At 35.4% G+C, this 21,538-nt stretch overlaps 1 protein-coding gene across 2 annotated transcripts in view; it reads left to right on the forward strand.

Moving 5' to 3' along the window:
• Positions 1-21,538, forward strand: part of LOC111059816 — a 380,452-nt gene that overhangs the window by 202,387 nt on the left and 156,527 nt on the right. For both annotated transcript variants that reach the window (XM_039435597.1, XM_039435598.1), the window contains 2 exons: positions 9,347-9,413; positions 11,794-11,919. In XM_039435597.1, coding sequence (XP_039291531.1) covers positions 9,347-9,413; positions 11,794-11,919 — 193 coding nt within the window. The remainder of the gene's footprint in view (positions 1-9,346; positions 9,414-11,793; positions 11,920-21,538) is intronic.

The raw sequence follows: 21,538 nt of genomic DNA on the forward strand, positions 1-21,538 counted from the left end.
GGCCCATTGGCTGCCGTCCCTATCCTTCAATCCTCACAGGGCACAGCGGCCCTTTGGCTGCCATCCCTTTCCTTCCATCCTCCAAGGGCACAGCGGCCCATTGGCTGCCGTCCCTATCCATCCATCTTCACAGGGCACAGCGGCCTGTTGGCTGCCGTCCCTTCCCACCCATCCTCCCAGGGTACAGTGGCCCATTGGCTGCCGTCTGTATCCATCCATCCTCCCAGGGCACAGCGGCCCATTGGCTGCCATCCCTATCCTTCCATCCTCCAAGGGCACAGTGGCCCATTGGCTGCCGTCCCTATCCATCCATCCTCCCAGGGCACAGGGGCCCGGGGGCTGCCGTCCCTATCCTTCCATCCTCCCAGGGCACAGTGGCCCGTTGGCTGCCGTCCCTTTCAACCCATCCTCCCAGGGCACAGCGGCCCATTGGCCTGCAGTGTGTGTGTGTGTGTGCGTCTGTGCGTCTGTGTACACAATATCTCATCTCCCAATCAATGGAATGACTTGAAATTTGAAACTTGAGGTCCTTACAGTATGAGGATCCAACACGAACAATTTCGATCAAATGCAATACATGATGGCGGCTGAAATGGCAAAAATGTAGTCAAACAGCGATTTTCTCAAAAACGGCTTCAACGATTTTGATTAAATTCATACCTAGAATAGTCATTGATGAGCTCTTATCAATTGCCAAAAGTCCCATATCTGTAAAAATTCAGGAGCTCCGCCCCATCTATGCAAAGTTTTATTTTAGATCCCCAATTACCAGGCTTTGGATACAATTTAAACGAAAAATTTTGAGTGGAAAAGGTTGAGCATGAAAATCAATACATTTAAAGTTCAGTAACATATTCACTTTAAATTAATAAGCACGAAATTCAAGAAAATGTGATTATCCAATTGCAAACTGTTGGCAACTGTTGATTATATTAAATGATTCACTATGAAGAGATAGCAGACCTCGTATGTCTCCAGCGTTATTGTCCTGTCACCATCTTGCTCAGATCTTTGTCTATAAGTAGACTTGAGATGCGCGTCCAGGTGATCAATTTCCATAATGGCAAGGAAAGTTGTGTGAGTGCGCCACACCATATTTTTTCTGATCAGCTGCCACTTGAGGGACCAATAATCATTTCTCAAGGAACGTCAGCGAATCTTCCCAGAGTTGAGACCTGTTCCAAAATAATGTTCTTTTTCGCAAACACACTATAATATTCCTGATTTAATCAAAATCGTTAGAGCCATTTTCGGAGATCCGTCCGACATACATACATATCCACAAACACACATATTCAAACAGAAATTGCTTTCTTAGTATAATTGACTTCAATGATTATGATTCCATTCAATGAGAGCTTATTTCACATAATAATAACAGCTGGCATCAAAAGTAAAAATGTCAAACATGTTCGAAATTGAAACAGTAGTGATCATTAACAATATTATCTTCATCTGATCTAAAAGTAACCAAATTATAGTAAGATTCACATCAATGTGTCAGCATTGTTTGAATGGGGAGCATTGATTCTATTAATGAGGAATACTGACAGTCAACGAACTGTTATGCATATTCTCCAATATTTTTTTCGAAAGTAAAAAATTTCTTCTATTTTCTATTCATGGGAAAAACGCTTTACTTCTATGGAAGATATTTTTACATTAGGAAAAGCAACAACATCTCAGTGGCGGCTCGTCCTATGTGTTCAATGGTTCATTGAACACCCAGAATTGAACCAACTCCTATAGAATGATGAATTCTACTCATATAATTATATTTTTATTCTATACTCATGAAATTACATCACAAAATGTTTATCTACGTAAACTTAACGTCGATGTTTTGCGGCCGGTGCCAGAGTGGCTTGCTTGAAACAGCACCGAATGGCATGACGGAACGGGTGGTGGTTAAAAGCAGTGTTCATTCCCCGATGTGAACCCAAAAACATGGCTGGGTGAGGTAGTGGAACAGAGGAGGGGAATCGGTTTGCTAGCACGGATTTGGTTCACAATCCTGTTTGAACCACGTTTCCACGAGTTCATCCGAGAGTAGCCGAACCTAGCCGAGGCAAGTGAAGCATTCGGTAAACCACGGAAGGAATCGTGAGTATTCGTGATACGTATTCAGTAGCAGTGCCATCTTGATTATAACCAATAAATTCAAATTTGGAGGCAGTAAACAGTAAAAAAGCAGTAAACAAGAAGTAGAAAGCGTTTAGCATGACAGTTTTGAGGTTATACGGTACGATTTCGGGTATCTTACTGTTTAAAGTTGTGATAGATTTCACTGCATTTTTTGTTATATAAATTTGTTTTGAGTGTTGAAGAATATGGACTGGTAATTTCTAGTGTGTTACGTGTATTCGTTAGTATTTCTAGTATGTCCATTTTGTTTTAGTGAGAGTGTGAATATAATTTATTGTGTTAGGTACCGTAACAGCATTTTGATGAAGAAATATGAATAAGGTTCAGTATTTGTTAAAGACAAACATAATTTATATTGAGGATAGGATTGGTAGATTAACTCCCAAAGTAAAAATTAAACAAGAAAAATATGAACAGGACAAAAAATCTATATTTGTAGAAAATATGCTTAATCTTTGGGGGGTAATTCCTTAAAATTATTATTGATTACCTTCACACTTGATTATGCTCAATACTCTATAATTATCCTCTTGACCTTTCTCCCCAATAGATCATGAGGTTGAACCCCCAAGTTAAAAGATCACGAGCCGCTACTGCGAACATCTATTTGGCCGTTTCTATGAATAACCCCTTTCTTTCACCCAAGTTAAATTTTGGCCGAATTTCCTCATTCTTTGCAAACAGAGTCCACAACGAACACTTCTGGAGTTTTAAAAATGCCCTCCATACTGAATTATTCACATTTCATCGAAATTGTTTAAGCAGTTTTCGTGATCTGTCGGATATACTAACAAAATTAGTCTTGATAGAATAGGATCAATTAATAGGAGCAACTCCCGTCATAAAAGTTTGTTTTATGAGAAATAAAAATTATCTATACTCCCAGGAATAGCTCTGATTGAAGCAACAGTGCCCAATCAATTTATTCTCGATAAATGCATTTCAATTAGTTCTTCAACTTGGTGCCAACCAAATGAAGTCATCTCAACTTGATGCCAACCTGACAAAATTATTAAATTAATATAGTTCTATAGTAACATATGATATGGACATTTCTATTATAATTAAGAGATAGGGAGAAGAAGAATATACCTGCTAAAAGACGAACTTTAAACCCTTAAAAACCACCGTTAGAGTTGAAATATCGCCAAAAGATTTCTTAGTGAGCACCTAGGACGTATGAGGAAGCTATATTCCAAGTTTTGTTGAAATACATCCAGTAGTTTCCCAGAAATCGTGATCAGTGAGTCAGTGAGTCAGTGAGTCAGTGAGATAAGAATTTTGTAAGTATAGATTACCGTTTTTATTATACTTGAATAAATAATAATATTTGAGTATGTATAGTTATAATGAAATTTGTAAACAATGAGATTGACATCATATTTTGATAAATCTTCCAACAGATTTTCTTTAACACTAGCTGGTCGGTTTTGCCCCACTTTCTCCTACATTAAAAATATTCGAGCCTCTGAAAACACATCCGATGCTCTTTTTGAAATTAACAATAATGTTACCACACAATCTAGCTATAATAGTATATTTCGCACCTAGGGCCGAAAATGAGACTTTTCTGGCTTGAAATCGATTTTCAAGTCCGAGGCCGTAGGCCGTAGGCTGAGGACAAGAAAAGATTGAGAGCCGGAAACACATTTTTGCCCGTGGTGCAAACGCTATTTTTCGCCATACAAAAAAAATAAGTTTTCATTTGTGCGTAAATGCGTCATCGACCACTACAGGGTGAGGATCTCAGTTTTGGTGGATTTCAAATTGTCTAAATAACCTGAAAGATTATGTTTTAATGTTTTGTTTTAATTTAATGATTCTATGTTTGAATGGGAGGTTGAGTTTATACTTTTTTATTCTTTCAAATGGCAATAAGATGATATTAGTATGAATGTTTTGATTTTGAATAATAGACCTAAACACAAATAATGATAAGTTTTTTGATCAGCTGTTTTAGCAGATTAACTTGGACAATCTGAATGTCAACAATGCTTGTCATCGTCGACTGCGAAAGTTGAGGTTAGAAGTTCTATCCTACTCTGAAAATAGAATTTGAATAGTTTATAATATATCTTATTTGTATTCATCCAAATGAAATGATGGTTTCCAATTGCAGAATACTTTTTTCAATTCTAGAAGCATATAAACTGATTCTGTTACATAATAGTATATTTCGCACCTAGGGCCGAAAATGAGACTTTTCCGGCTCGAAATCGGTTTTCAAGTCCGAGGCCATAGGCCGAGGACTAGAAAAGATTGAGAGCCGGAAAAACATTTTTGCCCATGGTGAGAACGTTATTTTTCGCCACACAGAAAAATAAACAATAAATAAATATGAGAATAATTGTTTATTAGACACTTCCGAAAGCAAAACAGGAAGGTCATAGCTCTAGCAAATCTGAATATCAGGAAATTATCCAAGGATGTTTATTTTTTATTCTGATTTGTCTAAATAACCTAAAAGATTATGTTCGATTATATAAGAGGTTGAGTTTATACTTTTGTATTCTTCCAAATAACAATAAGATGATATTATTGTAATTTTTTTGATTCTTGAATAATAAACACAAGTAATGAAAAGTTTTTTGATCAGCTGTTTTAGCACACTTGAAATTTGACAAATCTGAATGTCAACGTCAACAATGCTTGTTGTCGTTGACTTTGGAAGTTTAGGTTAGAAGTTCTATCCTACTCTGAAAATCGAATTTGAATAGTTCATAATATATATCTTATCTTTATTTCATTCATCCAAATGTATGTATTCATCCAACATTACTTAAATGTAATGTATTCATCCAATAGTATCTTATTGCAGAATACTTATTCAATTCTATAAGCATAAACCGATTCCGTTTCATAAACCATTTTGTAAACACGTTCACATCAAATCAGAATCAGCTGACTTCAAGGTTATTTTACAGCCCTAGGGCCGTAAAAATTTCACCGGCTTGGTCGGAAAACAATCATTTTCGGCCTCCTTATGACGCATGAAAACCAGCTCATTACATCCAAGTGGGGCGAAAACTATTTTGTAAACATGTTCACATCAAATCAGAATCAGCTGACTTCAAGGTTATTTTACAGCCCTAGGGCCATAAAAATTCAACCGGCCTGGTCAGAAAACAATCACATTCGGCCTCCATATGACACACGAAAACCAGCTCTTGTTTTCGCCCCACTTGAATGTAATGAGCTGGTTTTTGTGCATCATATGGAGGCAGAAAGTGATTGTTTTCTGACCAGGCCAGTAAAAGTTTTACGGCCCTAGGGCTGTAAAATAACCTTGAAGTCAGCTGATTCTGATTTGATGTGAACGTGTTCACAAAATGGTTTATGAAATGGAATCATTTTATTTGGATGAATAAAATACAGAAAAGATATATATTATAAACCATTTAAATTAATTTCTCAGAGTAGGATAGAACTTCTAATCTAAACTCCCAAAGTCAACAACAACAAGCATTCTCGACGTTGACATTCAGATTGGCCAAATTTCAAGTGTGCTAAAACAGCTGATCAAAAACTTTTTATTATTTGTGTTTATTATTCAAGAATCCTTACATTTATAATAATATCATCTTATTGTCATTTGGAAGAATGAAAAGTATGAACTTAACCTCTTACATAATTGAACATAATCTTTTAGGTTATGTAGACAAATCAGAATAAAAAATAAAAATACTTGGACAATTTTCTGATATTCAGATTACCTCAGATTTGCTAGAGCTATGACCATCCTGTTTTGCTTTTGGAAGTGCCTAATAAACAATTATTCTCATATTTATATTCTTTATTTTTCTGTGTGGTGAAAAATAACGTTCGGCCTACGGCCTCGGACTTGAAAACCGATTTCGAGCTGGAAAAGTCTCATTTTCGGCCCTAGGTGCGAAATATACTATTTTATTCCTTTTCTGGATTCAGCCAAGGTCTTCGATTCAATAGATGGGAATTTACTTTTCGCAAAACTTGAAGCAATTTGCTTCAAGAATCTCACCTTAAGATGGTTTAGAAGCTACTTTGAAGATAGAACACAAAGAATATCATTGAATGCACAGACAGTGATTCTATTGCAGTTGGTTATGGGTATTGAGTGGTACAGGGGAGTACATCGGGCCCTCTACTTTCACTCATTTACATCAATAACATATCCATGTTGCACCTACATGGTCAATTATTCCTTTTTGCCGATGACACGGCACTTGTGTCTACTCCCTCTGATCTTGTTCAACTATAAATTGGTTTGACAACAATGTGTTGTCAATTAATATATCGAAATCCAAGTGTCTACCTATATCCCTTCGTAATAGCTCCGGGTCCAGGGTGCTCAGGATGCATTCATGTGGTGACCTATTCTCCAATGACTGTAACTGTCCTGAGATAGAACAAGTATTAACTCACAAATATCTTGACATAATATTTGACCACAAGTTGAGTTGGGTGGCCCATGTGCAGTACCTCAGGCAGAGGTTGCGTAAAATGGTTTATGCCTTTGCACAGCTGGGAAGGGTCCTGAGTGCTGGACACTGTCGCTCTGTCTACTATGCATATGTGCGGACATTTCTTGAGTATGGCATCTTGGCGTGGGGTGGTGCCTCCTTGGGTGTCCTGCGTCCTGTTGCAGTCTCACAGAGAGCACTTATAAAAAAAATATTAGCCAAAAATCATAGATATCCAACACATTTACTTTTCCAAGAATTCCCTGCATATAAAACAATTATTTATAGAAGATTTACTTGTCTTTATAAAAAAAGTAACTTTGTCTTCAATGAAATTCAACATTATTATCCTCTCTAGAAACAGATTGCATATAAATATTCAATTTCTCCGTTTAAGAAATTCAACTTAACTTGAAAACTGTTTTCATTTAGCCCATTGGCTTAACCGTCATGTACCGGCCGAGATTTCAACTACTGAGGGGGTTAGCGTTGCCGTCTACAAGCGGTGAGTGAGCGGGTGGCTGCTCTGCATCGGTTCAGATGCTGCAGAGGCTCTTCCACATTCTCCATATAGATGAATATATTCAGTTCTGAACACAAAATACCATTCAAATATTACACACAGTACCACGCTAATAGAGCTATATTACTCCCAACTCAGCCCCTTAGCCGCCGTCGAGCTGACACTTTTATTTTATTTATTTATTGTTTTTTTTCTATCTCTAGTTTTAAAATCTATCATTAAGATAAACTCTCTTATTATTCTTTCAAATTTATTTATTATTCATAGTTTGTAATTCATTTCATTATTGCTAGTGTTTGCCTTCTGTCTGATAATTTGCGACTCCTCCCTGCACACGGACAAATCATCCAGGCAGGGAGAATCTATTCATGTGATTCATAACACTTTTATATATTGTAAATAGGTAATATTTTATGAATAAACCAGTTTCAATTTGAATTAGTAATTCAAAATAGCTGAAACTTTGCACTATTTTCTCTTTATTTTATTTTTTGTTCAATTTTTTAGTTTTTCCAAGTTTAATGTGAACATGAATTACGATTACGCCCTGTTTTGGAAAGCCATTTCTTTTGACTCCAGCTGTTTGAAGTCTAGAACTTAGCTGAAATCCCGAGCTTGAAAACCGGCCCTGAGAGGAAGCATACTTTATCATAGGTACTGGTTTACTTTTTACCTCGATATTTTGAAGCATAGGTGACAGCTTATCCCCTAGCGAAAATATATAGCTACCGTTAACTTGTCCCCCCGTCAGCATATCACCTTCTTAAATAGCAGGTGATATCCTATTTCGTAATAATTATTAATGTTCTATCACATTTTATCATAATCATGTTCAGAAAATTTTCACCACATAATTTTATAACTTGTTTCCGTTTTACCATATAAAAGTTGTAGCTCAAATCAATACATTCATAATTTTATTGTTTATTCTATGTTATACTTTTATCATTGTACTATGATCCTAATCATTGTTCAGCTAATCTCGTTTCCCAAGCTTGAGCTTGCTCTCTTCGGGCAGTAGTTCCTAATGTTTCATTGTGAAGAATAAGGAATTTCATTATTGCATTATGCATTGTATATTGTATAGTTTATTGCTTTCTTTCGTAATGATTTGTCTTGTAGTTAGTTGCATGGGTTTTGAGAGGCTGAATAATTTAAGAAATCCATCCTCCTCACATAGTTTGAGACTCTTTTCAATCAAACGGTATGATTGAATTCGAATTTCAGACAAAGAAGCTTGAAGAAAATGAACTCCCCCACAATTCTAATCTAATTGGATGTTTGTCTTGTATTAATGTCTAGTTAGTGGGTGCCAAGTGAACCCAGTAGTCCCAAGTAGTGCCAAGTTGTGTTCTCCTTTCAAACTTTGAGACTGATGAAAACATTAGGCAACTCTTTTGCATATATGTCTCTCAGTGGAATCCTAGGTGACATCCTCTTGTTGCCATGTACGACTGAGTATCACCTGAACGCTCGCGTCAAATGGACCCCCATCAGCATGTCAAGGAGACAAGTTGTCAGCGTCAACCTGTCACCTCCAAGAACCGATTCCAGAGGTGAGATTCTGACGGGGGGACAAGTTGTCGGGGTGACACCCAGACATCTACCTGCCATTACCATTGCAGTCAATATTAGTCTCCCCGACAGCTGATCCCCTACTGGAACGAAGGAGCTTTTGGTTGTCGGCGACAACACAAAGTAGAAGGAATGGCGACAACCAAGCTCCTCACACACTCCACAGAGAAGAAATATATTAAAGATATGGAGAATTCGGATAATTTAAAAAACGGATAATTCCTTCTACTTTGTGCACACTCACAACAACCAAGCTCCTCGTCAGCCAAGCTCCTCTCTCAGGAGCCGTCAACCAATCCCCTCGAAAGTTGTTTAAGTAGGAGCTTGGCTGACGGGGAGCTTTGATTGGCTCATTCCCCTCTCGGGGAACCTCATCGTAACGTGAACCTCTCTATATTCAAATCACATATATTAAATATAGATATGGATATAGAAACCTATAGGATTGTAGATAGCATATCACTCTCTGTGTGGCCTGGTCCTTAAATGGGGAAAAAATGAAATACAACTGAACAATGCACATTAGACCCGATTTCAAATATTATGTCAGAATGTATTTCGAATATGTGGATAACGAGTTCAGTATGTCTGAATCCTTTGAGAATATCTTTGCCAATTTGCTTTTAAAGGAGGAAATTACTTTCTTCTTTTCCTATGGTTGCAGATGAAAAATTGGAGCTGAGAGGTGATCATAAAAAAGAATGGGAGGAGGTACGAGAAACACGAACGAAGTGAGTGTAAACAAGTAGAGTCTCGGATTCCACCTGAAATTTGTATTCCTCAATCCATGAGCCACATAAACTAAATCCAAGTTGAATGTTTTGTGTGTACAATAATCTTATTCTATTAATAATGGGCCAATTGAATGAAAACTAGATTCTATTATGGTGAACCGCACGAAAATAGTCCAATGGAAATTGAAAAATAACTACTTTTCTGTCGCTTCAAAATTTTGGTTTGCAATCTTGGAACCGCCATTAAGAATCCAACATCATTCTTCTCAATTGGGAAGTGGACATTATGATACATGATTTAGACTGAACTACTAGACTGATAAATTTGAAATCTTGCATAGAGATTCTTAATTCACCGAGGATGATTAGAAGCCTATTCAAAATTCTTTGAGATTCCAGTAGGTCAATTTCACAGTTTGTCAAGTTTTCAATTGGACCCTTGCGGAGCACGGGTTACCTGCTTGTCATAATCAGCTGTGGACAACGTTGATCAATTCTTATTTGGCAACTTTGCACTCATCTGTAGCCTACCAATTCCATCGGACTATTTTTGTGCGGATGACTATAGCTTTTTCTCAATCTACTTATAGTTTTAATACTATAAGCTGGAAAGTGTTTTTGCCTGGATAACTTGCTATATTTCCTACTCATTCTCTGATGCATGATCAAATCAATCAATATGATCGCACTTATAGTTTGGTGTATTTACAGCTCTCCCACAAAAAAACGTATTATTTGAAAATAGTTTTTGGAATAATAAATTGAGATGATATGAAGTTTGTAAATCATAGCGTTGACGACATCATGTATTGTCAGCGATATGCCAGATATGCCTGTTTGAAATTGATCATTACATAAGCACTCAGATATACAGAATGTTTGAAAAAAACTCCCTAGTTTTAGTTATAAATTTAATGTGTAAATCAATGGAAAACTTCATCAACAAGTACATACAATGAAAGAGAGAATCTTTATGTTTTGTTCAACATCAGTACACTTCAACATGGGATCCATTTGTTGCCCTGCACACGTTGAGACGATATTCAAGGTCTTCCCATGTATTCACCAACATATCAGGTGTAATCCCAACCGCCGTGGCAATTCTTTCCCGTAAATGGTTCATGTCTCGGATTTTCTTGACTGTACACAACATTTTCCATGTGTCTCCAAATGGAAAAGTCCAGAGGGGTTTAGTCCGGGCTTCGTGGTTGCCAAGCAACTGGGCGAGCTCTCCCTATCCACATTCCCGGAGAGCGAGTGTCAACTGAAGGAACTGTTCTCTGGCGCCGTCTCAAGGTCCAGCAGGTCTGCCAACTGCAGGGGGGCAAAACTTGGACAGTTGCTGAATCAAACACCACAAACTAAAATAGTGTATATCACTTCTTACAGATTCTATGACACATCAAAACTAGGGAGTTCTATTTCAAACACGCTGTACTTCTTTCAAAAGACGTCAATCAAGCTAAGTATGACGATCTTGAACGGCCTGCCAGGGCGTAACAAAGATATTTACTGTCAAAGTGTGTATATATTTCTCTGGACCCCTCTGTGTGAAAGTCATAATAAAGTCAATAGTAATTTTATCGAATCCAGAACTATGTACACTCATACAACTCTAGGAATAAGGCAAATCAAGTAAGGGTACCCAAGTAAGGGTACGAGCAGAACGGTCAGGTCGAGATGCTGATTTCAGCTTGCAAGCGTCATTCTTCTATGTACAGAGTTACATAGTAACTAATACATATAACCCAATCGTCTATGTCATTGTTGCGTTTCAATATGCGCCTAGTTCCACGTTATAATGGCATTGAAGAAAAGATAGCAGAACAACCTTGCCGATCCTGTGTCTTGTCAATGCCTTTTATAGATGGTAGCTGATACAGGTTTATTGATGAGATATTAACGGTTCATTCTCGTTTAAAATAATCAATTATATTTCATCAAGCAAGAAATTATATTTTTCAATAGTTTCAAAATAAATTTTCATGATTGAGATGGAATATGTTGTTAATTAATTGATTATTCTACATTGTTAAAAGTCGATCTGGCAACAATACAAAGCGAGAAAGAGACAACGCTATCCGCTTTGTTCAGTGATAGACAAGGATAGCAATATCATTGCTAATTAACTACCACTGCCATTATAACGTGGACCTGACTATATTCTTATGAAAGATGAATTGCCGGTTGTTCAAAAGCCGGTTCAATCATTATCATGATTTTCCATCAAAAAGCTGTCCTTTCAAGAATGCCTTCTCTGATTGGTTCCTTGGAATTAACCACGATTAAAGTAGAACCGGCTTTTGCACAACTGGGCCAAAGCCTGTTAATTAACGTTTCAGTGGACAGTTAAACAGTTATGTTTTTCACTTGACAGACTTGTCAAGAGAACGAATATGGAACAAATACTGCGGAGCACCATCATTGCCGATCAAGGCCATTATATGATATACATTCCAATAAAGTTCGACTATCAAGTACCTCATTCACCAGATGCTTTTGTGTGAGTAAAATCTTTCAGGGCTGGCTTCCGATTTCGCGATTTAGCTGAGCTCTAGACTTTTAACATCTGGAGTCAGAAAGTTGGCTTTCCGAAACGGGGTGTAGTCGCAATCCACGTTTAAATTAAATTTCTAAAAACTGGAAAATTGAAAACAAAATAAATTAGAGAGAATATAGTGTAAAGTTTTAGCTATTCTAAATTATTTAGGAATGGTCCAGTTTGACAAGAAAAAACGTTTCCAATTATAAAAATAAGAGAATAAAGATTATCATAAAAGCTGCGAAAGCCATGAATTTTCTGACTCCAGCTGTTTAAAGTCTATAGTTTGTTTAAAACTACTTCATACTTTGCCTGGAGGGGCGAACTAACGTTGGTGGGAGCTGACAAACCAGTTCAGCCAATTGGAACGGGAATAGAACCACGCGGTAGTCATGGCAACAGGCATAGATGCCAGATTGTTTCACCCACACGCACAGTATCGCACACGTGCATTCTGAACCATAACTTCGCCAGAGAAGGTTTGCTCTGCGTTTGTCTTGCGTATGGTCAGTGTTCTGCATAAAATAATCACTATTATTAGATTTATAGAGTTGTGAGTGTGTCTTTTGATTGTACAGTGTGCGTGAGTGTGTTTTTTTAAATATAAGTTACAACTAAAATTTTTAAAGTGTACAATCATTTTATTGTGTATTCAATATATTTATCCGTGATGGAAAGTGGAGAAGCTAGGAGAAAGAGAGGTCACTCTAGTGTTCAGCCAGCTAAAACACCTCCTTATTCTATAGGTTTAACATTTTCTATAGGTTTTTAAAAATCTTTCTCAGAATAGCCAACAAGCTGCAGATTTTAAAATCAGAATGATATAGCTCACGAGCGAGTACTTCAGCCCAGGGTCTCACTAGTTTTTATAGTAAGTTTCATAGAAGCATGGAATAAAGAAGTGCTTATTGCTCATTACTTAGCATTACTTACTTAATTAGCATTAGCAAATGCATTTTTTTTATTAAATTTCATCTCTTGACTCACAAACTATTACTTATTAATCTCTTCATTACTCCGTGGTTGAAGGGAAATACTCACATATTATGTGAGACCTCTTATTAAGACGTCTCACAGACGTATAGGCTATACTTCAGCTATGAATATTATTTATACTCATTAAGGTCAAAATAAGTAATGTCGACTATGTAGGCTCATATTGTGTCCCTTTGTGTTTTGTAAATCAGTTAATTCTTCATCACAGACACACTTTTTCTCTATGTATTTAACACGACATGCAGTCAAAATTTATCTTTTGACTGCATGTCGTGTTAAATACATAGAGAAAAAGTGTTTTAATACATCGCAGCTCAGAATGGATCAAGGAACCATCATCATTATTATAGAGTTCTCTTGTACCGAAAATTGATTTGATGGAAAGTACCTACTGACCGCTTCTTCTTTCCCCGTCTGTAGGCTTATAAGAGAGTACTCATTATTCTCACTCGTGAATGACCGTGTAAATACGGCAACACCGCGGCAGCTGCATCCCACCTTTTCGCTACTCACCGTATCCCTCCAAGTACGAAGTAAATTAAAACACACTATAGTGGCACAGAATAAGTACAGAATGGAAACTTGTAATAAATCGCCTATCTAACCAATGCTTTTTACATGACCCCAACACTAAACACGTCACGTGACCTTGGGAAGTTCCAATCCTGGTCTTCTGATTGGCTCGTAGCAGTGAACGAGATCAATTGATCCGGATCATTGAAGTGATCCGAACCTACCATCAATACTATTACAATGCGGCGCTTCCTAACAAGATGGCGGATTTTAGCGTCAGGGTACTAGCCAAGTTTCCGTACTGTATGTATACTGTGATAGTGGCTCCAGACATACGTCGTTGGGCAAACAGCAACCAGCGGACTGGCCGAATCGCAAGTGGATGGATGTGGATGGATATTTGGTATTCGGCAAACTGATTCAATTTAACTCACAATCTCAATGCAGGTAGCCCGTGCTCCACAAGGATCTATCTTAAAAGTTGACAAACTGAAAACTTGACCGAGTGGAATCTTGAAGAGCTTGAAGTAGGCCTAGAACCATCCTCGGTTAATTGACCGTGAGGTCTGAGATTCAAGTCGACTGTTTTGTATTTCTCTTTATTAATGTTTATATAACATTTTATGTTCCGCATTTATGGCGAAACGCAGCAATTGATTTTCATGAAATTTGACAGGTATGTTCCTTTTTAATTTCGCGTCAACGTTTATACATGGTTTTTGAAAATTTTGCATTTCAAGGATAATATAGAAGGAAAAGGAGCCTCCTTCATACGTCAACATTAGAGTAAAAATCAGACTATAGAATTATTCATCATAAATCGGATGTCGAGTGGGTCATTGCATGCAATATACAACAATGCAATGGCACATGCAATTCAATATCTCAATGTAACTTATTGAAAACGCAGCTGTTGTGTGGACTATTAATTGAATGCAATTGATAACTTGAAGTAGCATAGACATTTCTCTGCTTCCAACTCGGTAAGCTTTTGATGATAGCAGCATTGCTGTTCACATACTAAAGTCGCCGATATAGGAGGTCGACAGTTTAATCATACACCAGTTTCTCCGGTCATGGAAAATACTATGCTGGATTTTCTCAAACAACTCCGTGAGGAAAGGAGAGCGCATCAAAAGAATATCGAAAAAAGCCTGATAGGAATATTGTAGGAAGCACACCTGAGCATGAATTTGAGATTAGATAGAATGCAGGAGAGTTTTTTATCACAAATTTTAAACCAAGGTGATTATTCACGAGAGGAGGTAGTGATGGAGGAACATGCATAAATCGAGAAACATACCGATGATGAGGTGGCACTTAGTGACTCAGTGGTAATGACTCAAGCGAAAATAGAGCTACACGTTTCAGAACATGCTGGAGAAAACTACTCCACCCTTAGTGATACTATAGAGAGTAAACTAATTTTCACTGTAGCTGATCATGATCTTGTCATTGACTCGAAGCTAGAAGAAATAAAAACAACACGGCTCATAACTGCTGAAGAAGAAATAATTTTTTAATGATAGAAGTATGCACAATAATAGTCATGATTGTTCATTAATGGTCAATCAATCGATTATCAATACAAGGTCTATCTATATTAGGCCTATCATATTGCAATTAATGAAATATGAGCATTAATCTCGATAACAATATAGTTAATAATCAATTATATTTATTTATTTATTTATTTATTCATTTTCTTTACATACAAAGGCTCACAGAGATCCATAAAGAGCCTTATTTACACAATTAAATGAAACAACAATATTAACTTATATACATTTTGAAATATAGTAAATAAAGAAAAGAAAGAAAAAAGCATTTACACTGTTGAAATAATTAAATTAATTACATTCATATAAAGAAAAATTTAAGAAAAAAAGCAAAAAGCATTTACTCAGAATAATCAAATTAATTTCATTATTATAAAGAAAAATGTGAAAAGAATGAAAGTAAAACAATCCTTTCCAAAGATTCTAGAGGAAAATACAATTAAAAAAAACTATTTAAAGATTACGAGAAAGAAAATAATAACTAATAAAAAAAAAGCTAAGTAAACAGAAAAAGAAAAGTCTTAAACTAGGAGTTCCAGCCAGAGTTTACAAAACAAATCATCTCAAAAACGAGCGTCTTATGATAGATTCAGTTCACAATGTTTCTTATATTCATTGAATGAGTTCGAAAAAGGATCAATGTGTTCATTCAAGCTATTAAACAGTCGTAAGGTTTTATAAAGAAATGAGTTGTAATGATGGTTTGTTCTAGCAAAGGGAATCTCAAACAATATATTCCTTCTAGGTCTTGCATATGGTACACTGAAATTAATTAGGCTGATAAAATATGGTAAATGGACGTTATGATTCAAGATATTATATAACAGCAATAGGGCATTCAATGATCTCCGCACCTGCAATGACCGGATATTAAATAAGGATCTCAATTCATTAGTTGGGAAATTGAATGGACAGAACATACGGAATTTCTTGATGAAAAGGTGTCTTAGAAATCTATTTTGAATCTATTAATATGTCAATGATACTAGCATTAAATTATTGACACTAAAAAATAATACCTCAATTTGTAATATTTTTTAAATAAATACATTTTTAAATTGTACGGCAATCAATATAGGCTAATATTGTATACAGATTCTATAATACCATGATAAAATTCATTACTAATAACGCAAGTAAACTCGGCATATAAGTCTCTAATACCTCTCTAATAAATTATTCGAATATACTCTACTTATAATAATTTATTATATTTGATATGCCTATCATGGTTCCTTGTGATGACCTTTAACTATCATAATCATATTGCATGCATTTGCATGAAAAGCCTGCGATTATCATTCATGTCTTTCCACAGAACTATAAAATTAATGAAAAATGAATATAATCTTTCTTAAAATTTCAATTCTAATTCAATATGATTATTGAAATTTATGAACGTTTATAAAATCTGTATTTACTGCAGGCTTTTGTAGAACATGGGCTGTGGTAGCTTAATAATTTATTAATTGTAGAGTTCTGTTAAATGATATCATAATACAATTTTTTCTTAGAATACAATCATTTCTTGTTTAAATTACAAATGACCACTACATAAATAGCCTACCACATCCATCCCAAAGGCGACTTCTCTCTTGGTAAAGTGTGTTCTTGTGAATTTCGGGGATGAGATATTTTGATTTCCTGCAGACGCACTCGCTCACTCATTTTCATATCCAACAACGACAAAAATCTCAGCTGTTTTTCCAAGGATGAATTATCCTTTTAATGTCGTTCAGCAAGTTTCTCTAGGGATGAGACCTTGTGCAATCGAATTTTTATATCATAAACCTACTTTTTTCACGTGTTTCGTGAGAATTGTTAGAGCCGTTTTCGAGATCCGGTCACATACAGATATAACTTGCAAACTTCACCATTCATTCTTGCAGGGAAAATGAAAGGTCCATGTATGTGTATCGTGGAAATTCACAGCACCAGTTCTTGTGAACGTACTTTTAACTGTGATCCGTCAATAAAATATTCGAAACACAATCTTGTGCTTAGATCCATCGGCAAAACTGCATCTTTGAACAGTATCAGGTTCATTCAACTCTTGAACTGGGTATCATGAAATGGTCGAAAGTCATTCTTCTTCAATATTCTTTGAACTATTCTTGAAACATGCAACATCCCAGCTGCCCACCGGATGCTGGATCGGGGATTCTGCTCGAAATACTTTGGAATAAGATGCTCAAAAGCTTCAGGAATAAAGATGGGATGGGCCTCTCGTACCTTGAAACTGATCCTAGACCCTCATCATCTTAACATCTTTCAATCTTAAAAACGTGTTTTGAGATGGGTGTTTGCGGTCAGGAAAACGTCTCCTGTATAACTCTCTCTGCCTCTCTTGAATTGCATCCACACTCTTCATACGCCAATAAAATACTCAAGTACCCAATCAAGATAAATTTCATGATAATGAACGCAAATTCTTCTTTACTAGACAAAGTTGATACATATCATGCGAATAAACTGGAAAGCACACTGAAAATAGGCTGAAACACACAGTTATTGTTATTTTATTCAGGATTTATGGTACAGGAAATAATGCAAGTTATTGAAAAAGTCATATCATTATAGAATGTTGAAATGTTGGTTAAACTTGTGAATATTGTCAGATTAAATCAGGTGATTTCACCCCTTTAGGATCACCACTTCATGCATACGCTGTTTGTGAATTTCCTCATTTTGAAGGTGTTGATTCCAGATATTAGCAGTTTTGAACACTTTATCATGAAACTTACCTTTTCAAAGCTTATGAAATGGAGAAGTTTTTAAAATATTGAAACCACTATAACTACCCGGAGAAAAATCGGTTTGAAATTTGACTTTGAATTTGAAGAATAGCATTTTTTCAAGTTTAAGCCCTAATGAAAAACTACAAAATATCTAACAACAGATAAAATTACATAAATTTTGTTTGAAATGTTTTTCTTTTTCCAACAATACCATTGAAATTCAAATTCAACCAGTAGTTTTCGAGTTATTGAGTATTTAATGACCGGAAGTAGGCATATTCTAAAAATATCAAAAGAACTATATTTCTCGAAAACCAAGGTCGATAGGAGAAAAGTTTACTGAACATTTTTTGTCAGAAATGTCGAGTAGAATATATGGTCAACGGCTATTACAACCTTGGTGGGACACTCTGTATGAACATATACATTTGTATATTCCTTGTTATTCTTCTCCTTCTTCTATTTCTTCCTCTTCTTCTTCTTAACTCTCCGTTCCCAAAGGGGATGGTATTGGAAAATGATTTCATTATTATCATTATTATTATTATTATTATTATTAGATTGAAAATATTTTATTCACATCGGCACACACAAAAGCCCATAATCAAAACTGATTTCTTCAAACCAAAATTCAGATTAGATTATAACATAAACCTGCATACATCATACATCCTCTTACAACCCACATTGACTAGAATATTCAAAGCTTGTTCAGCTCATCAATAAAGATGGAACAGTTTGATATCGAACAAATACACACAAAAACCTACAATTCTATTCAAGACTTCAAAAACTCAATACCCGATACAAAATCATTTGAATGTATTATGCTGAATATTAGAAGTATTAAGAAGCACTGGAATACTCTAATGGCAACCTTGAGCGGAGTATTGGATAGAATAAAAATACTTGTCCTAATTGGAACAAACACAAAAGAAGATGAGATAGAGTCCTTTAATATCCCAGATTTTGACTATCTCAATTATAGTAGAGAGACGAGAGCGGGTGGTGGTATATTAGTCTATTACAGAAAAGCATCAATTCCATACCTCATAGCTTTACAGTTAGTGAGTCCATATTATTTGAAATGACAATTAATGAAAAACAATATTTGATTGCCGTATTCTATAGACCACCATCTAATAGTGTATCCCAATTTAACACAGAACTAGAATAATGGCTAAACAATCAACATATTAAAGATAAAAAAATCTTGTTATCCTGGGAGATATGAATATTGATATACAGGAGCAAAATATCACTGTACAAGCACAAAAATATCTAAGCATACTGTATACAGCAGGAATACAAACTGGAATAAACGATCCAACCAGAGAAGAACTATATGGTGATCACATAACATCAACATGCATAGATCATATCAATACAAGAATGAGCCCAACTGGAATAGAAACTATAGTCATTAAATCAAAGATAGCAGATCACTACATGGTGGTATTTAACATTCAAAATAATAAAGAAGAGGCAAGAATAGATGAGAGAAAAATAATTTCTGACCGAATAGTAGGAAGTATGATACATAATACAAACTGGAACGACCACTTAACATCAAACAACCCAACAAAAATATATGAGTCTATAGTCAACAAATTCAATAATATGTATGAAAGAGCAACAATAACAGTCAACAGAAAAAGTAATAAACACAAACAACCATGGATTACAGAGATAATAAAAAACCATATCAACTTGAAAGACAAATTATGGAGCAAATTGAAAAGACAACCTAATAATAATGATCTGAAAGACGAATACAGAAGACATAGAAATAAGCTAACCGATATGATAAGGAAAGAGAAAAGAAAATATTATTACAATAAAATAAACAACTACATAGGAGATGCTAAAAAGACATGGAATACTGTTAATGAAATTCTAAATGTAAAGCAAAAATCAATACAGTCAACAATAGTCGGGAACTTTAAAGTCAGAGAAGGAGAAGAACTTGAAAAATTATGTGAAGACTTTAATGAACACTTCAAAAATAAAATAGAAGAAATGAATAAAAACATATCAACAGATATCCTTGATGTATCAATTTCAGAAACTGATGAAAACCATACAACTGAACCATACACAGCAATAGTCAATACAATAAACATGGATAAATTACAAAGAATAGTAAAAAAACTGAATACAACAGCATCACCCGGCATAGACAATATTAAACCAAAACATATAAAAGATCACTTTGAAAACTTGAAAGAAATCCTACTACACTTATACAACACCATAATAAAAACAGGAAAAATTCCATCAAAAATGAAGACAACGATCCTCAAACTTATCTATAAAAATGGACAGAAAAAAGATATACAAAACTATAGACCCATAGGTGCGATCTCCATTATAATGAAAATACTGGAGTTTATTATGCACGAAGACCTACTCAACTATTCAACACAAAACAATCTGCTAAATGAAAACCAATATGGCTTTGTACCCGGCAAATCTACAACACAACTGCTAGAAAAAGTATCATACAAAATAAATAAGAATATAGATAAAAGAGTAACAACCCTTGCAGTACTACTGGATCTGAGCAAGGCATTTGATACTATCCAGCATGAAATACTGATAGAGAAGTTGAGCAAGATGGGAGTATTGGGAATGGATCTAGAGTTATTGAAGAATTATTTCAGTGACAGAGAAACAATGGTGAAAATTGGAAACAATATTAGTAAACCAAAATCTCAAACATTTGGAGTCATTCAGGGTTCCCCTCTATCACCACTACTATTCAATTTATATATAAGTGATCTTAAAAACTGCAACTTCAAGGGAGAAGTATACAACTATGCGGATGATACCATTATGCTATTTGCAAGTAAAAGTTTAACAACTGCAGCTGAAAATTCACAAAAAGATTTGAACACAATAACAAAATACTTCCACAACAACTATATACATATAAACAGTACAAAGACAAAAACAATAGTATTTAAAAACCCAAAAATGAGTATAAACATCCTTGACCCAAACAATAGAGTTAAAAGTCATAGCTATAAATGCTTCACCACTTTCAATCCATGCAACTGTAAGAAAATTAAACACTCAGATACAGTAAAATATCTTGGACTGAATTTTGACTCAAACATGAAGTGGCACACCCATTCCCAGATACTAGCAAAAAAACTGAGGTACATAGCACATAGGTGTTACCAAATGAGAGAATTACTGCCTCTGAAAGCAAAACGAACAGTCTACTTCAGCTTCGTTGAATCTCAAATACGATATGGTATAACTGTCTTTGGACATGCACCCAATTATATATTGAACCCAGTAAGTTAGCTAATCAACAGAATTAAAAGAATACTTTTCCAAGGAGTGGATACAAACACTTTAAAACTGCTCTCATTCAGAAACCTGTACAATTATATAATACTGCTGAAATACTATTTTGAAAATGCTTATCGACGTACCAATGAAAACAGATACAACACCAGACACACACAATATAGAACACCAGAATACTTCACTGAAATAGGAAAAGCTGTACCAGAATATTTTGTACCATCCATTCTCAATAGTCTACCGAATCATCTACAACATCTAGACACTTACAGACAAGTGAAAATAGAAATTAAAAATTACTACTCCACAATTCAATAGATAAAAATATCACTCTTACATTATTACCACGAAATAAACACATCTACAAATTTGTATTTCCTAAAACATTTTCATCCATAAATTCAAATCTTTGAAAAATATCTCTGAGTATGTACAATGCCTCAATATAAGCTAGAATTA

This window comes from Nilaparvata lugens, chromosome 9 (assembly GCF_014356525.2).
Source record: "Nilaparvata lugens isolate BPH chromosome 9, ASM1435652v1, whole genome shotgun sequence".
NCBI classification, from domain to species: domain Eukaryota; kingdom Metazoa; phylum Arthropoda; class Insecta; order Hemiptera; family Delphacidae; genus Nilaparvata; species Nilaparvata lugens.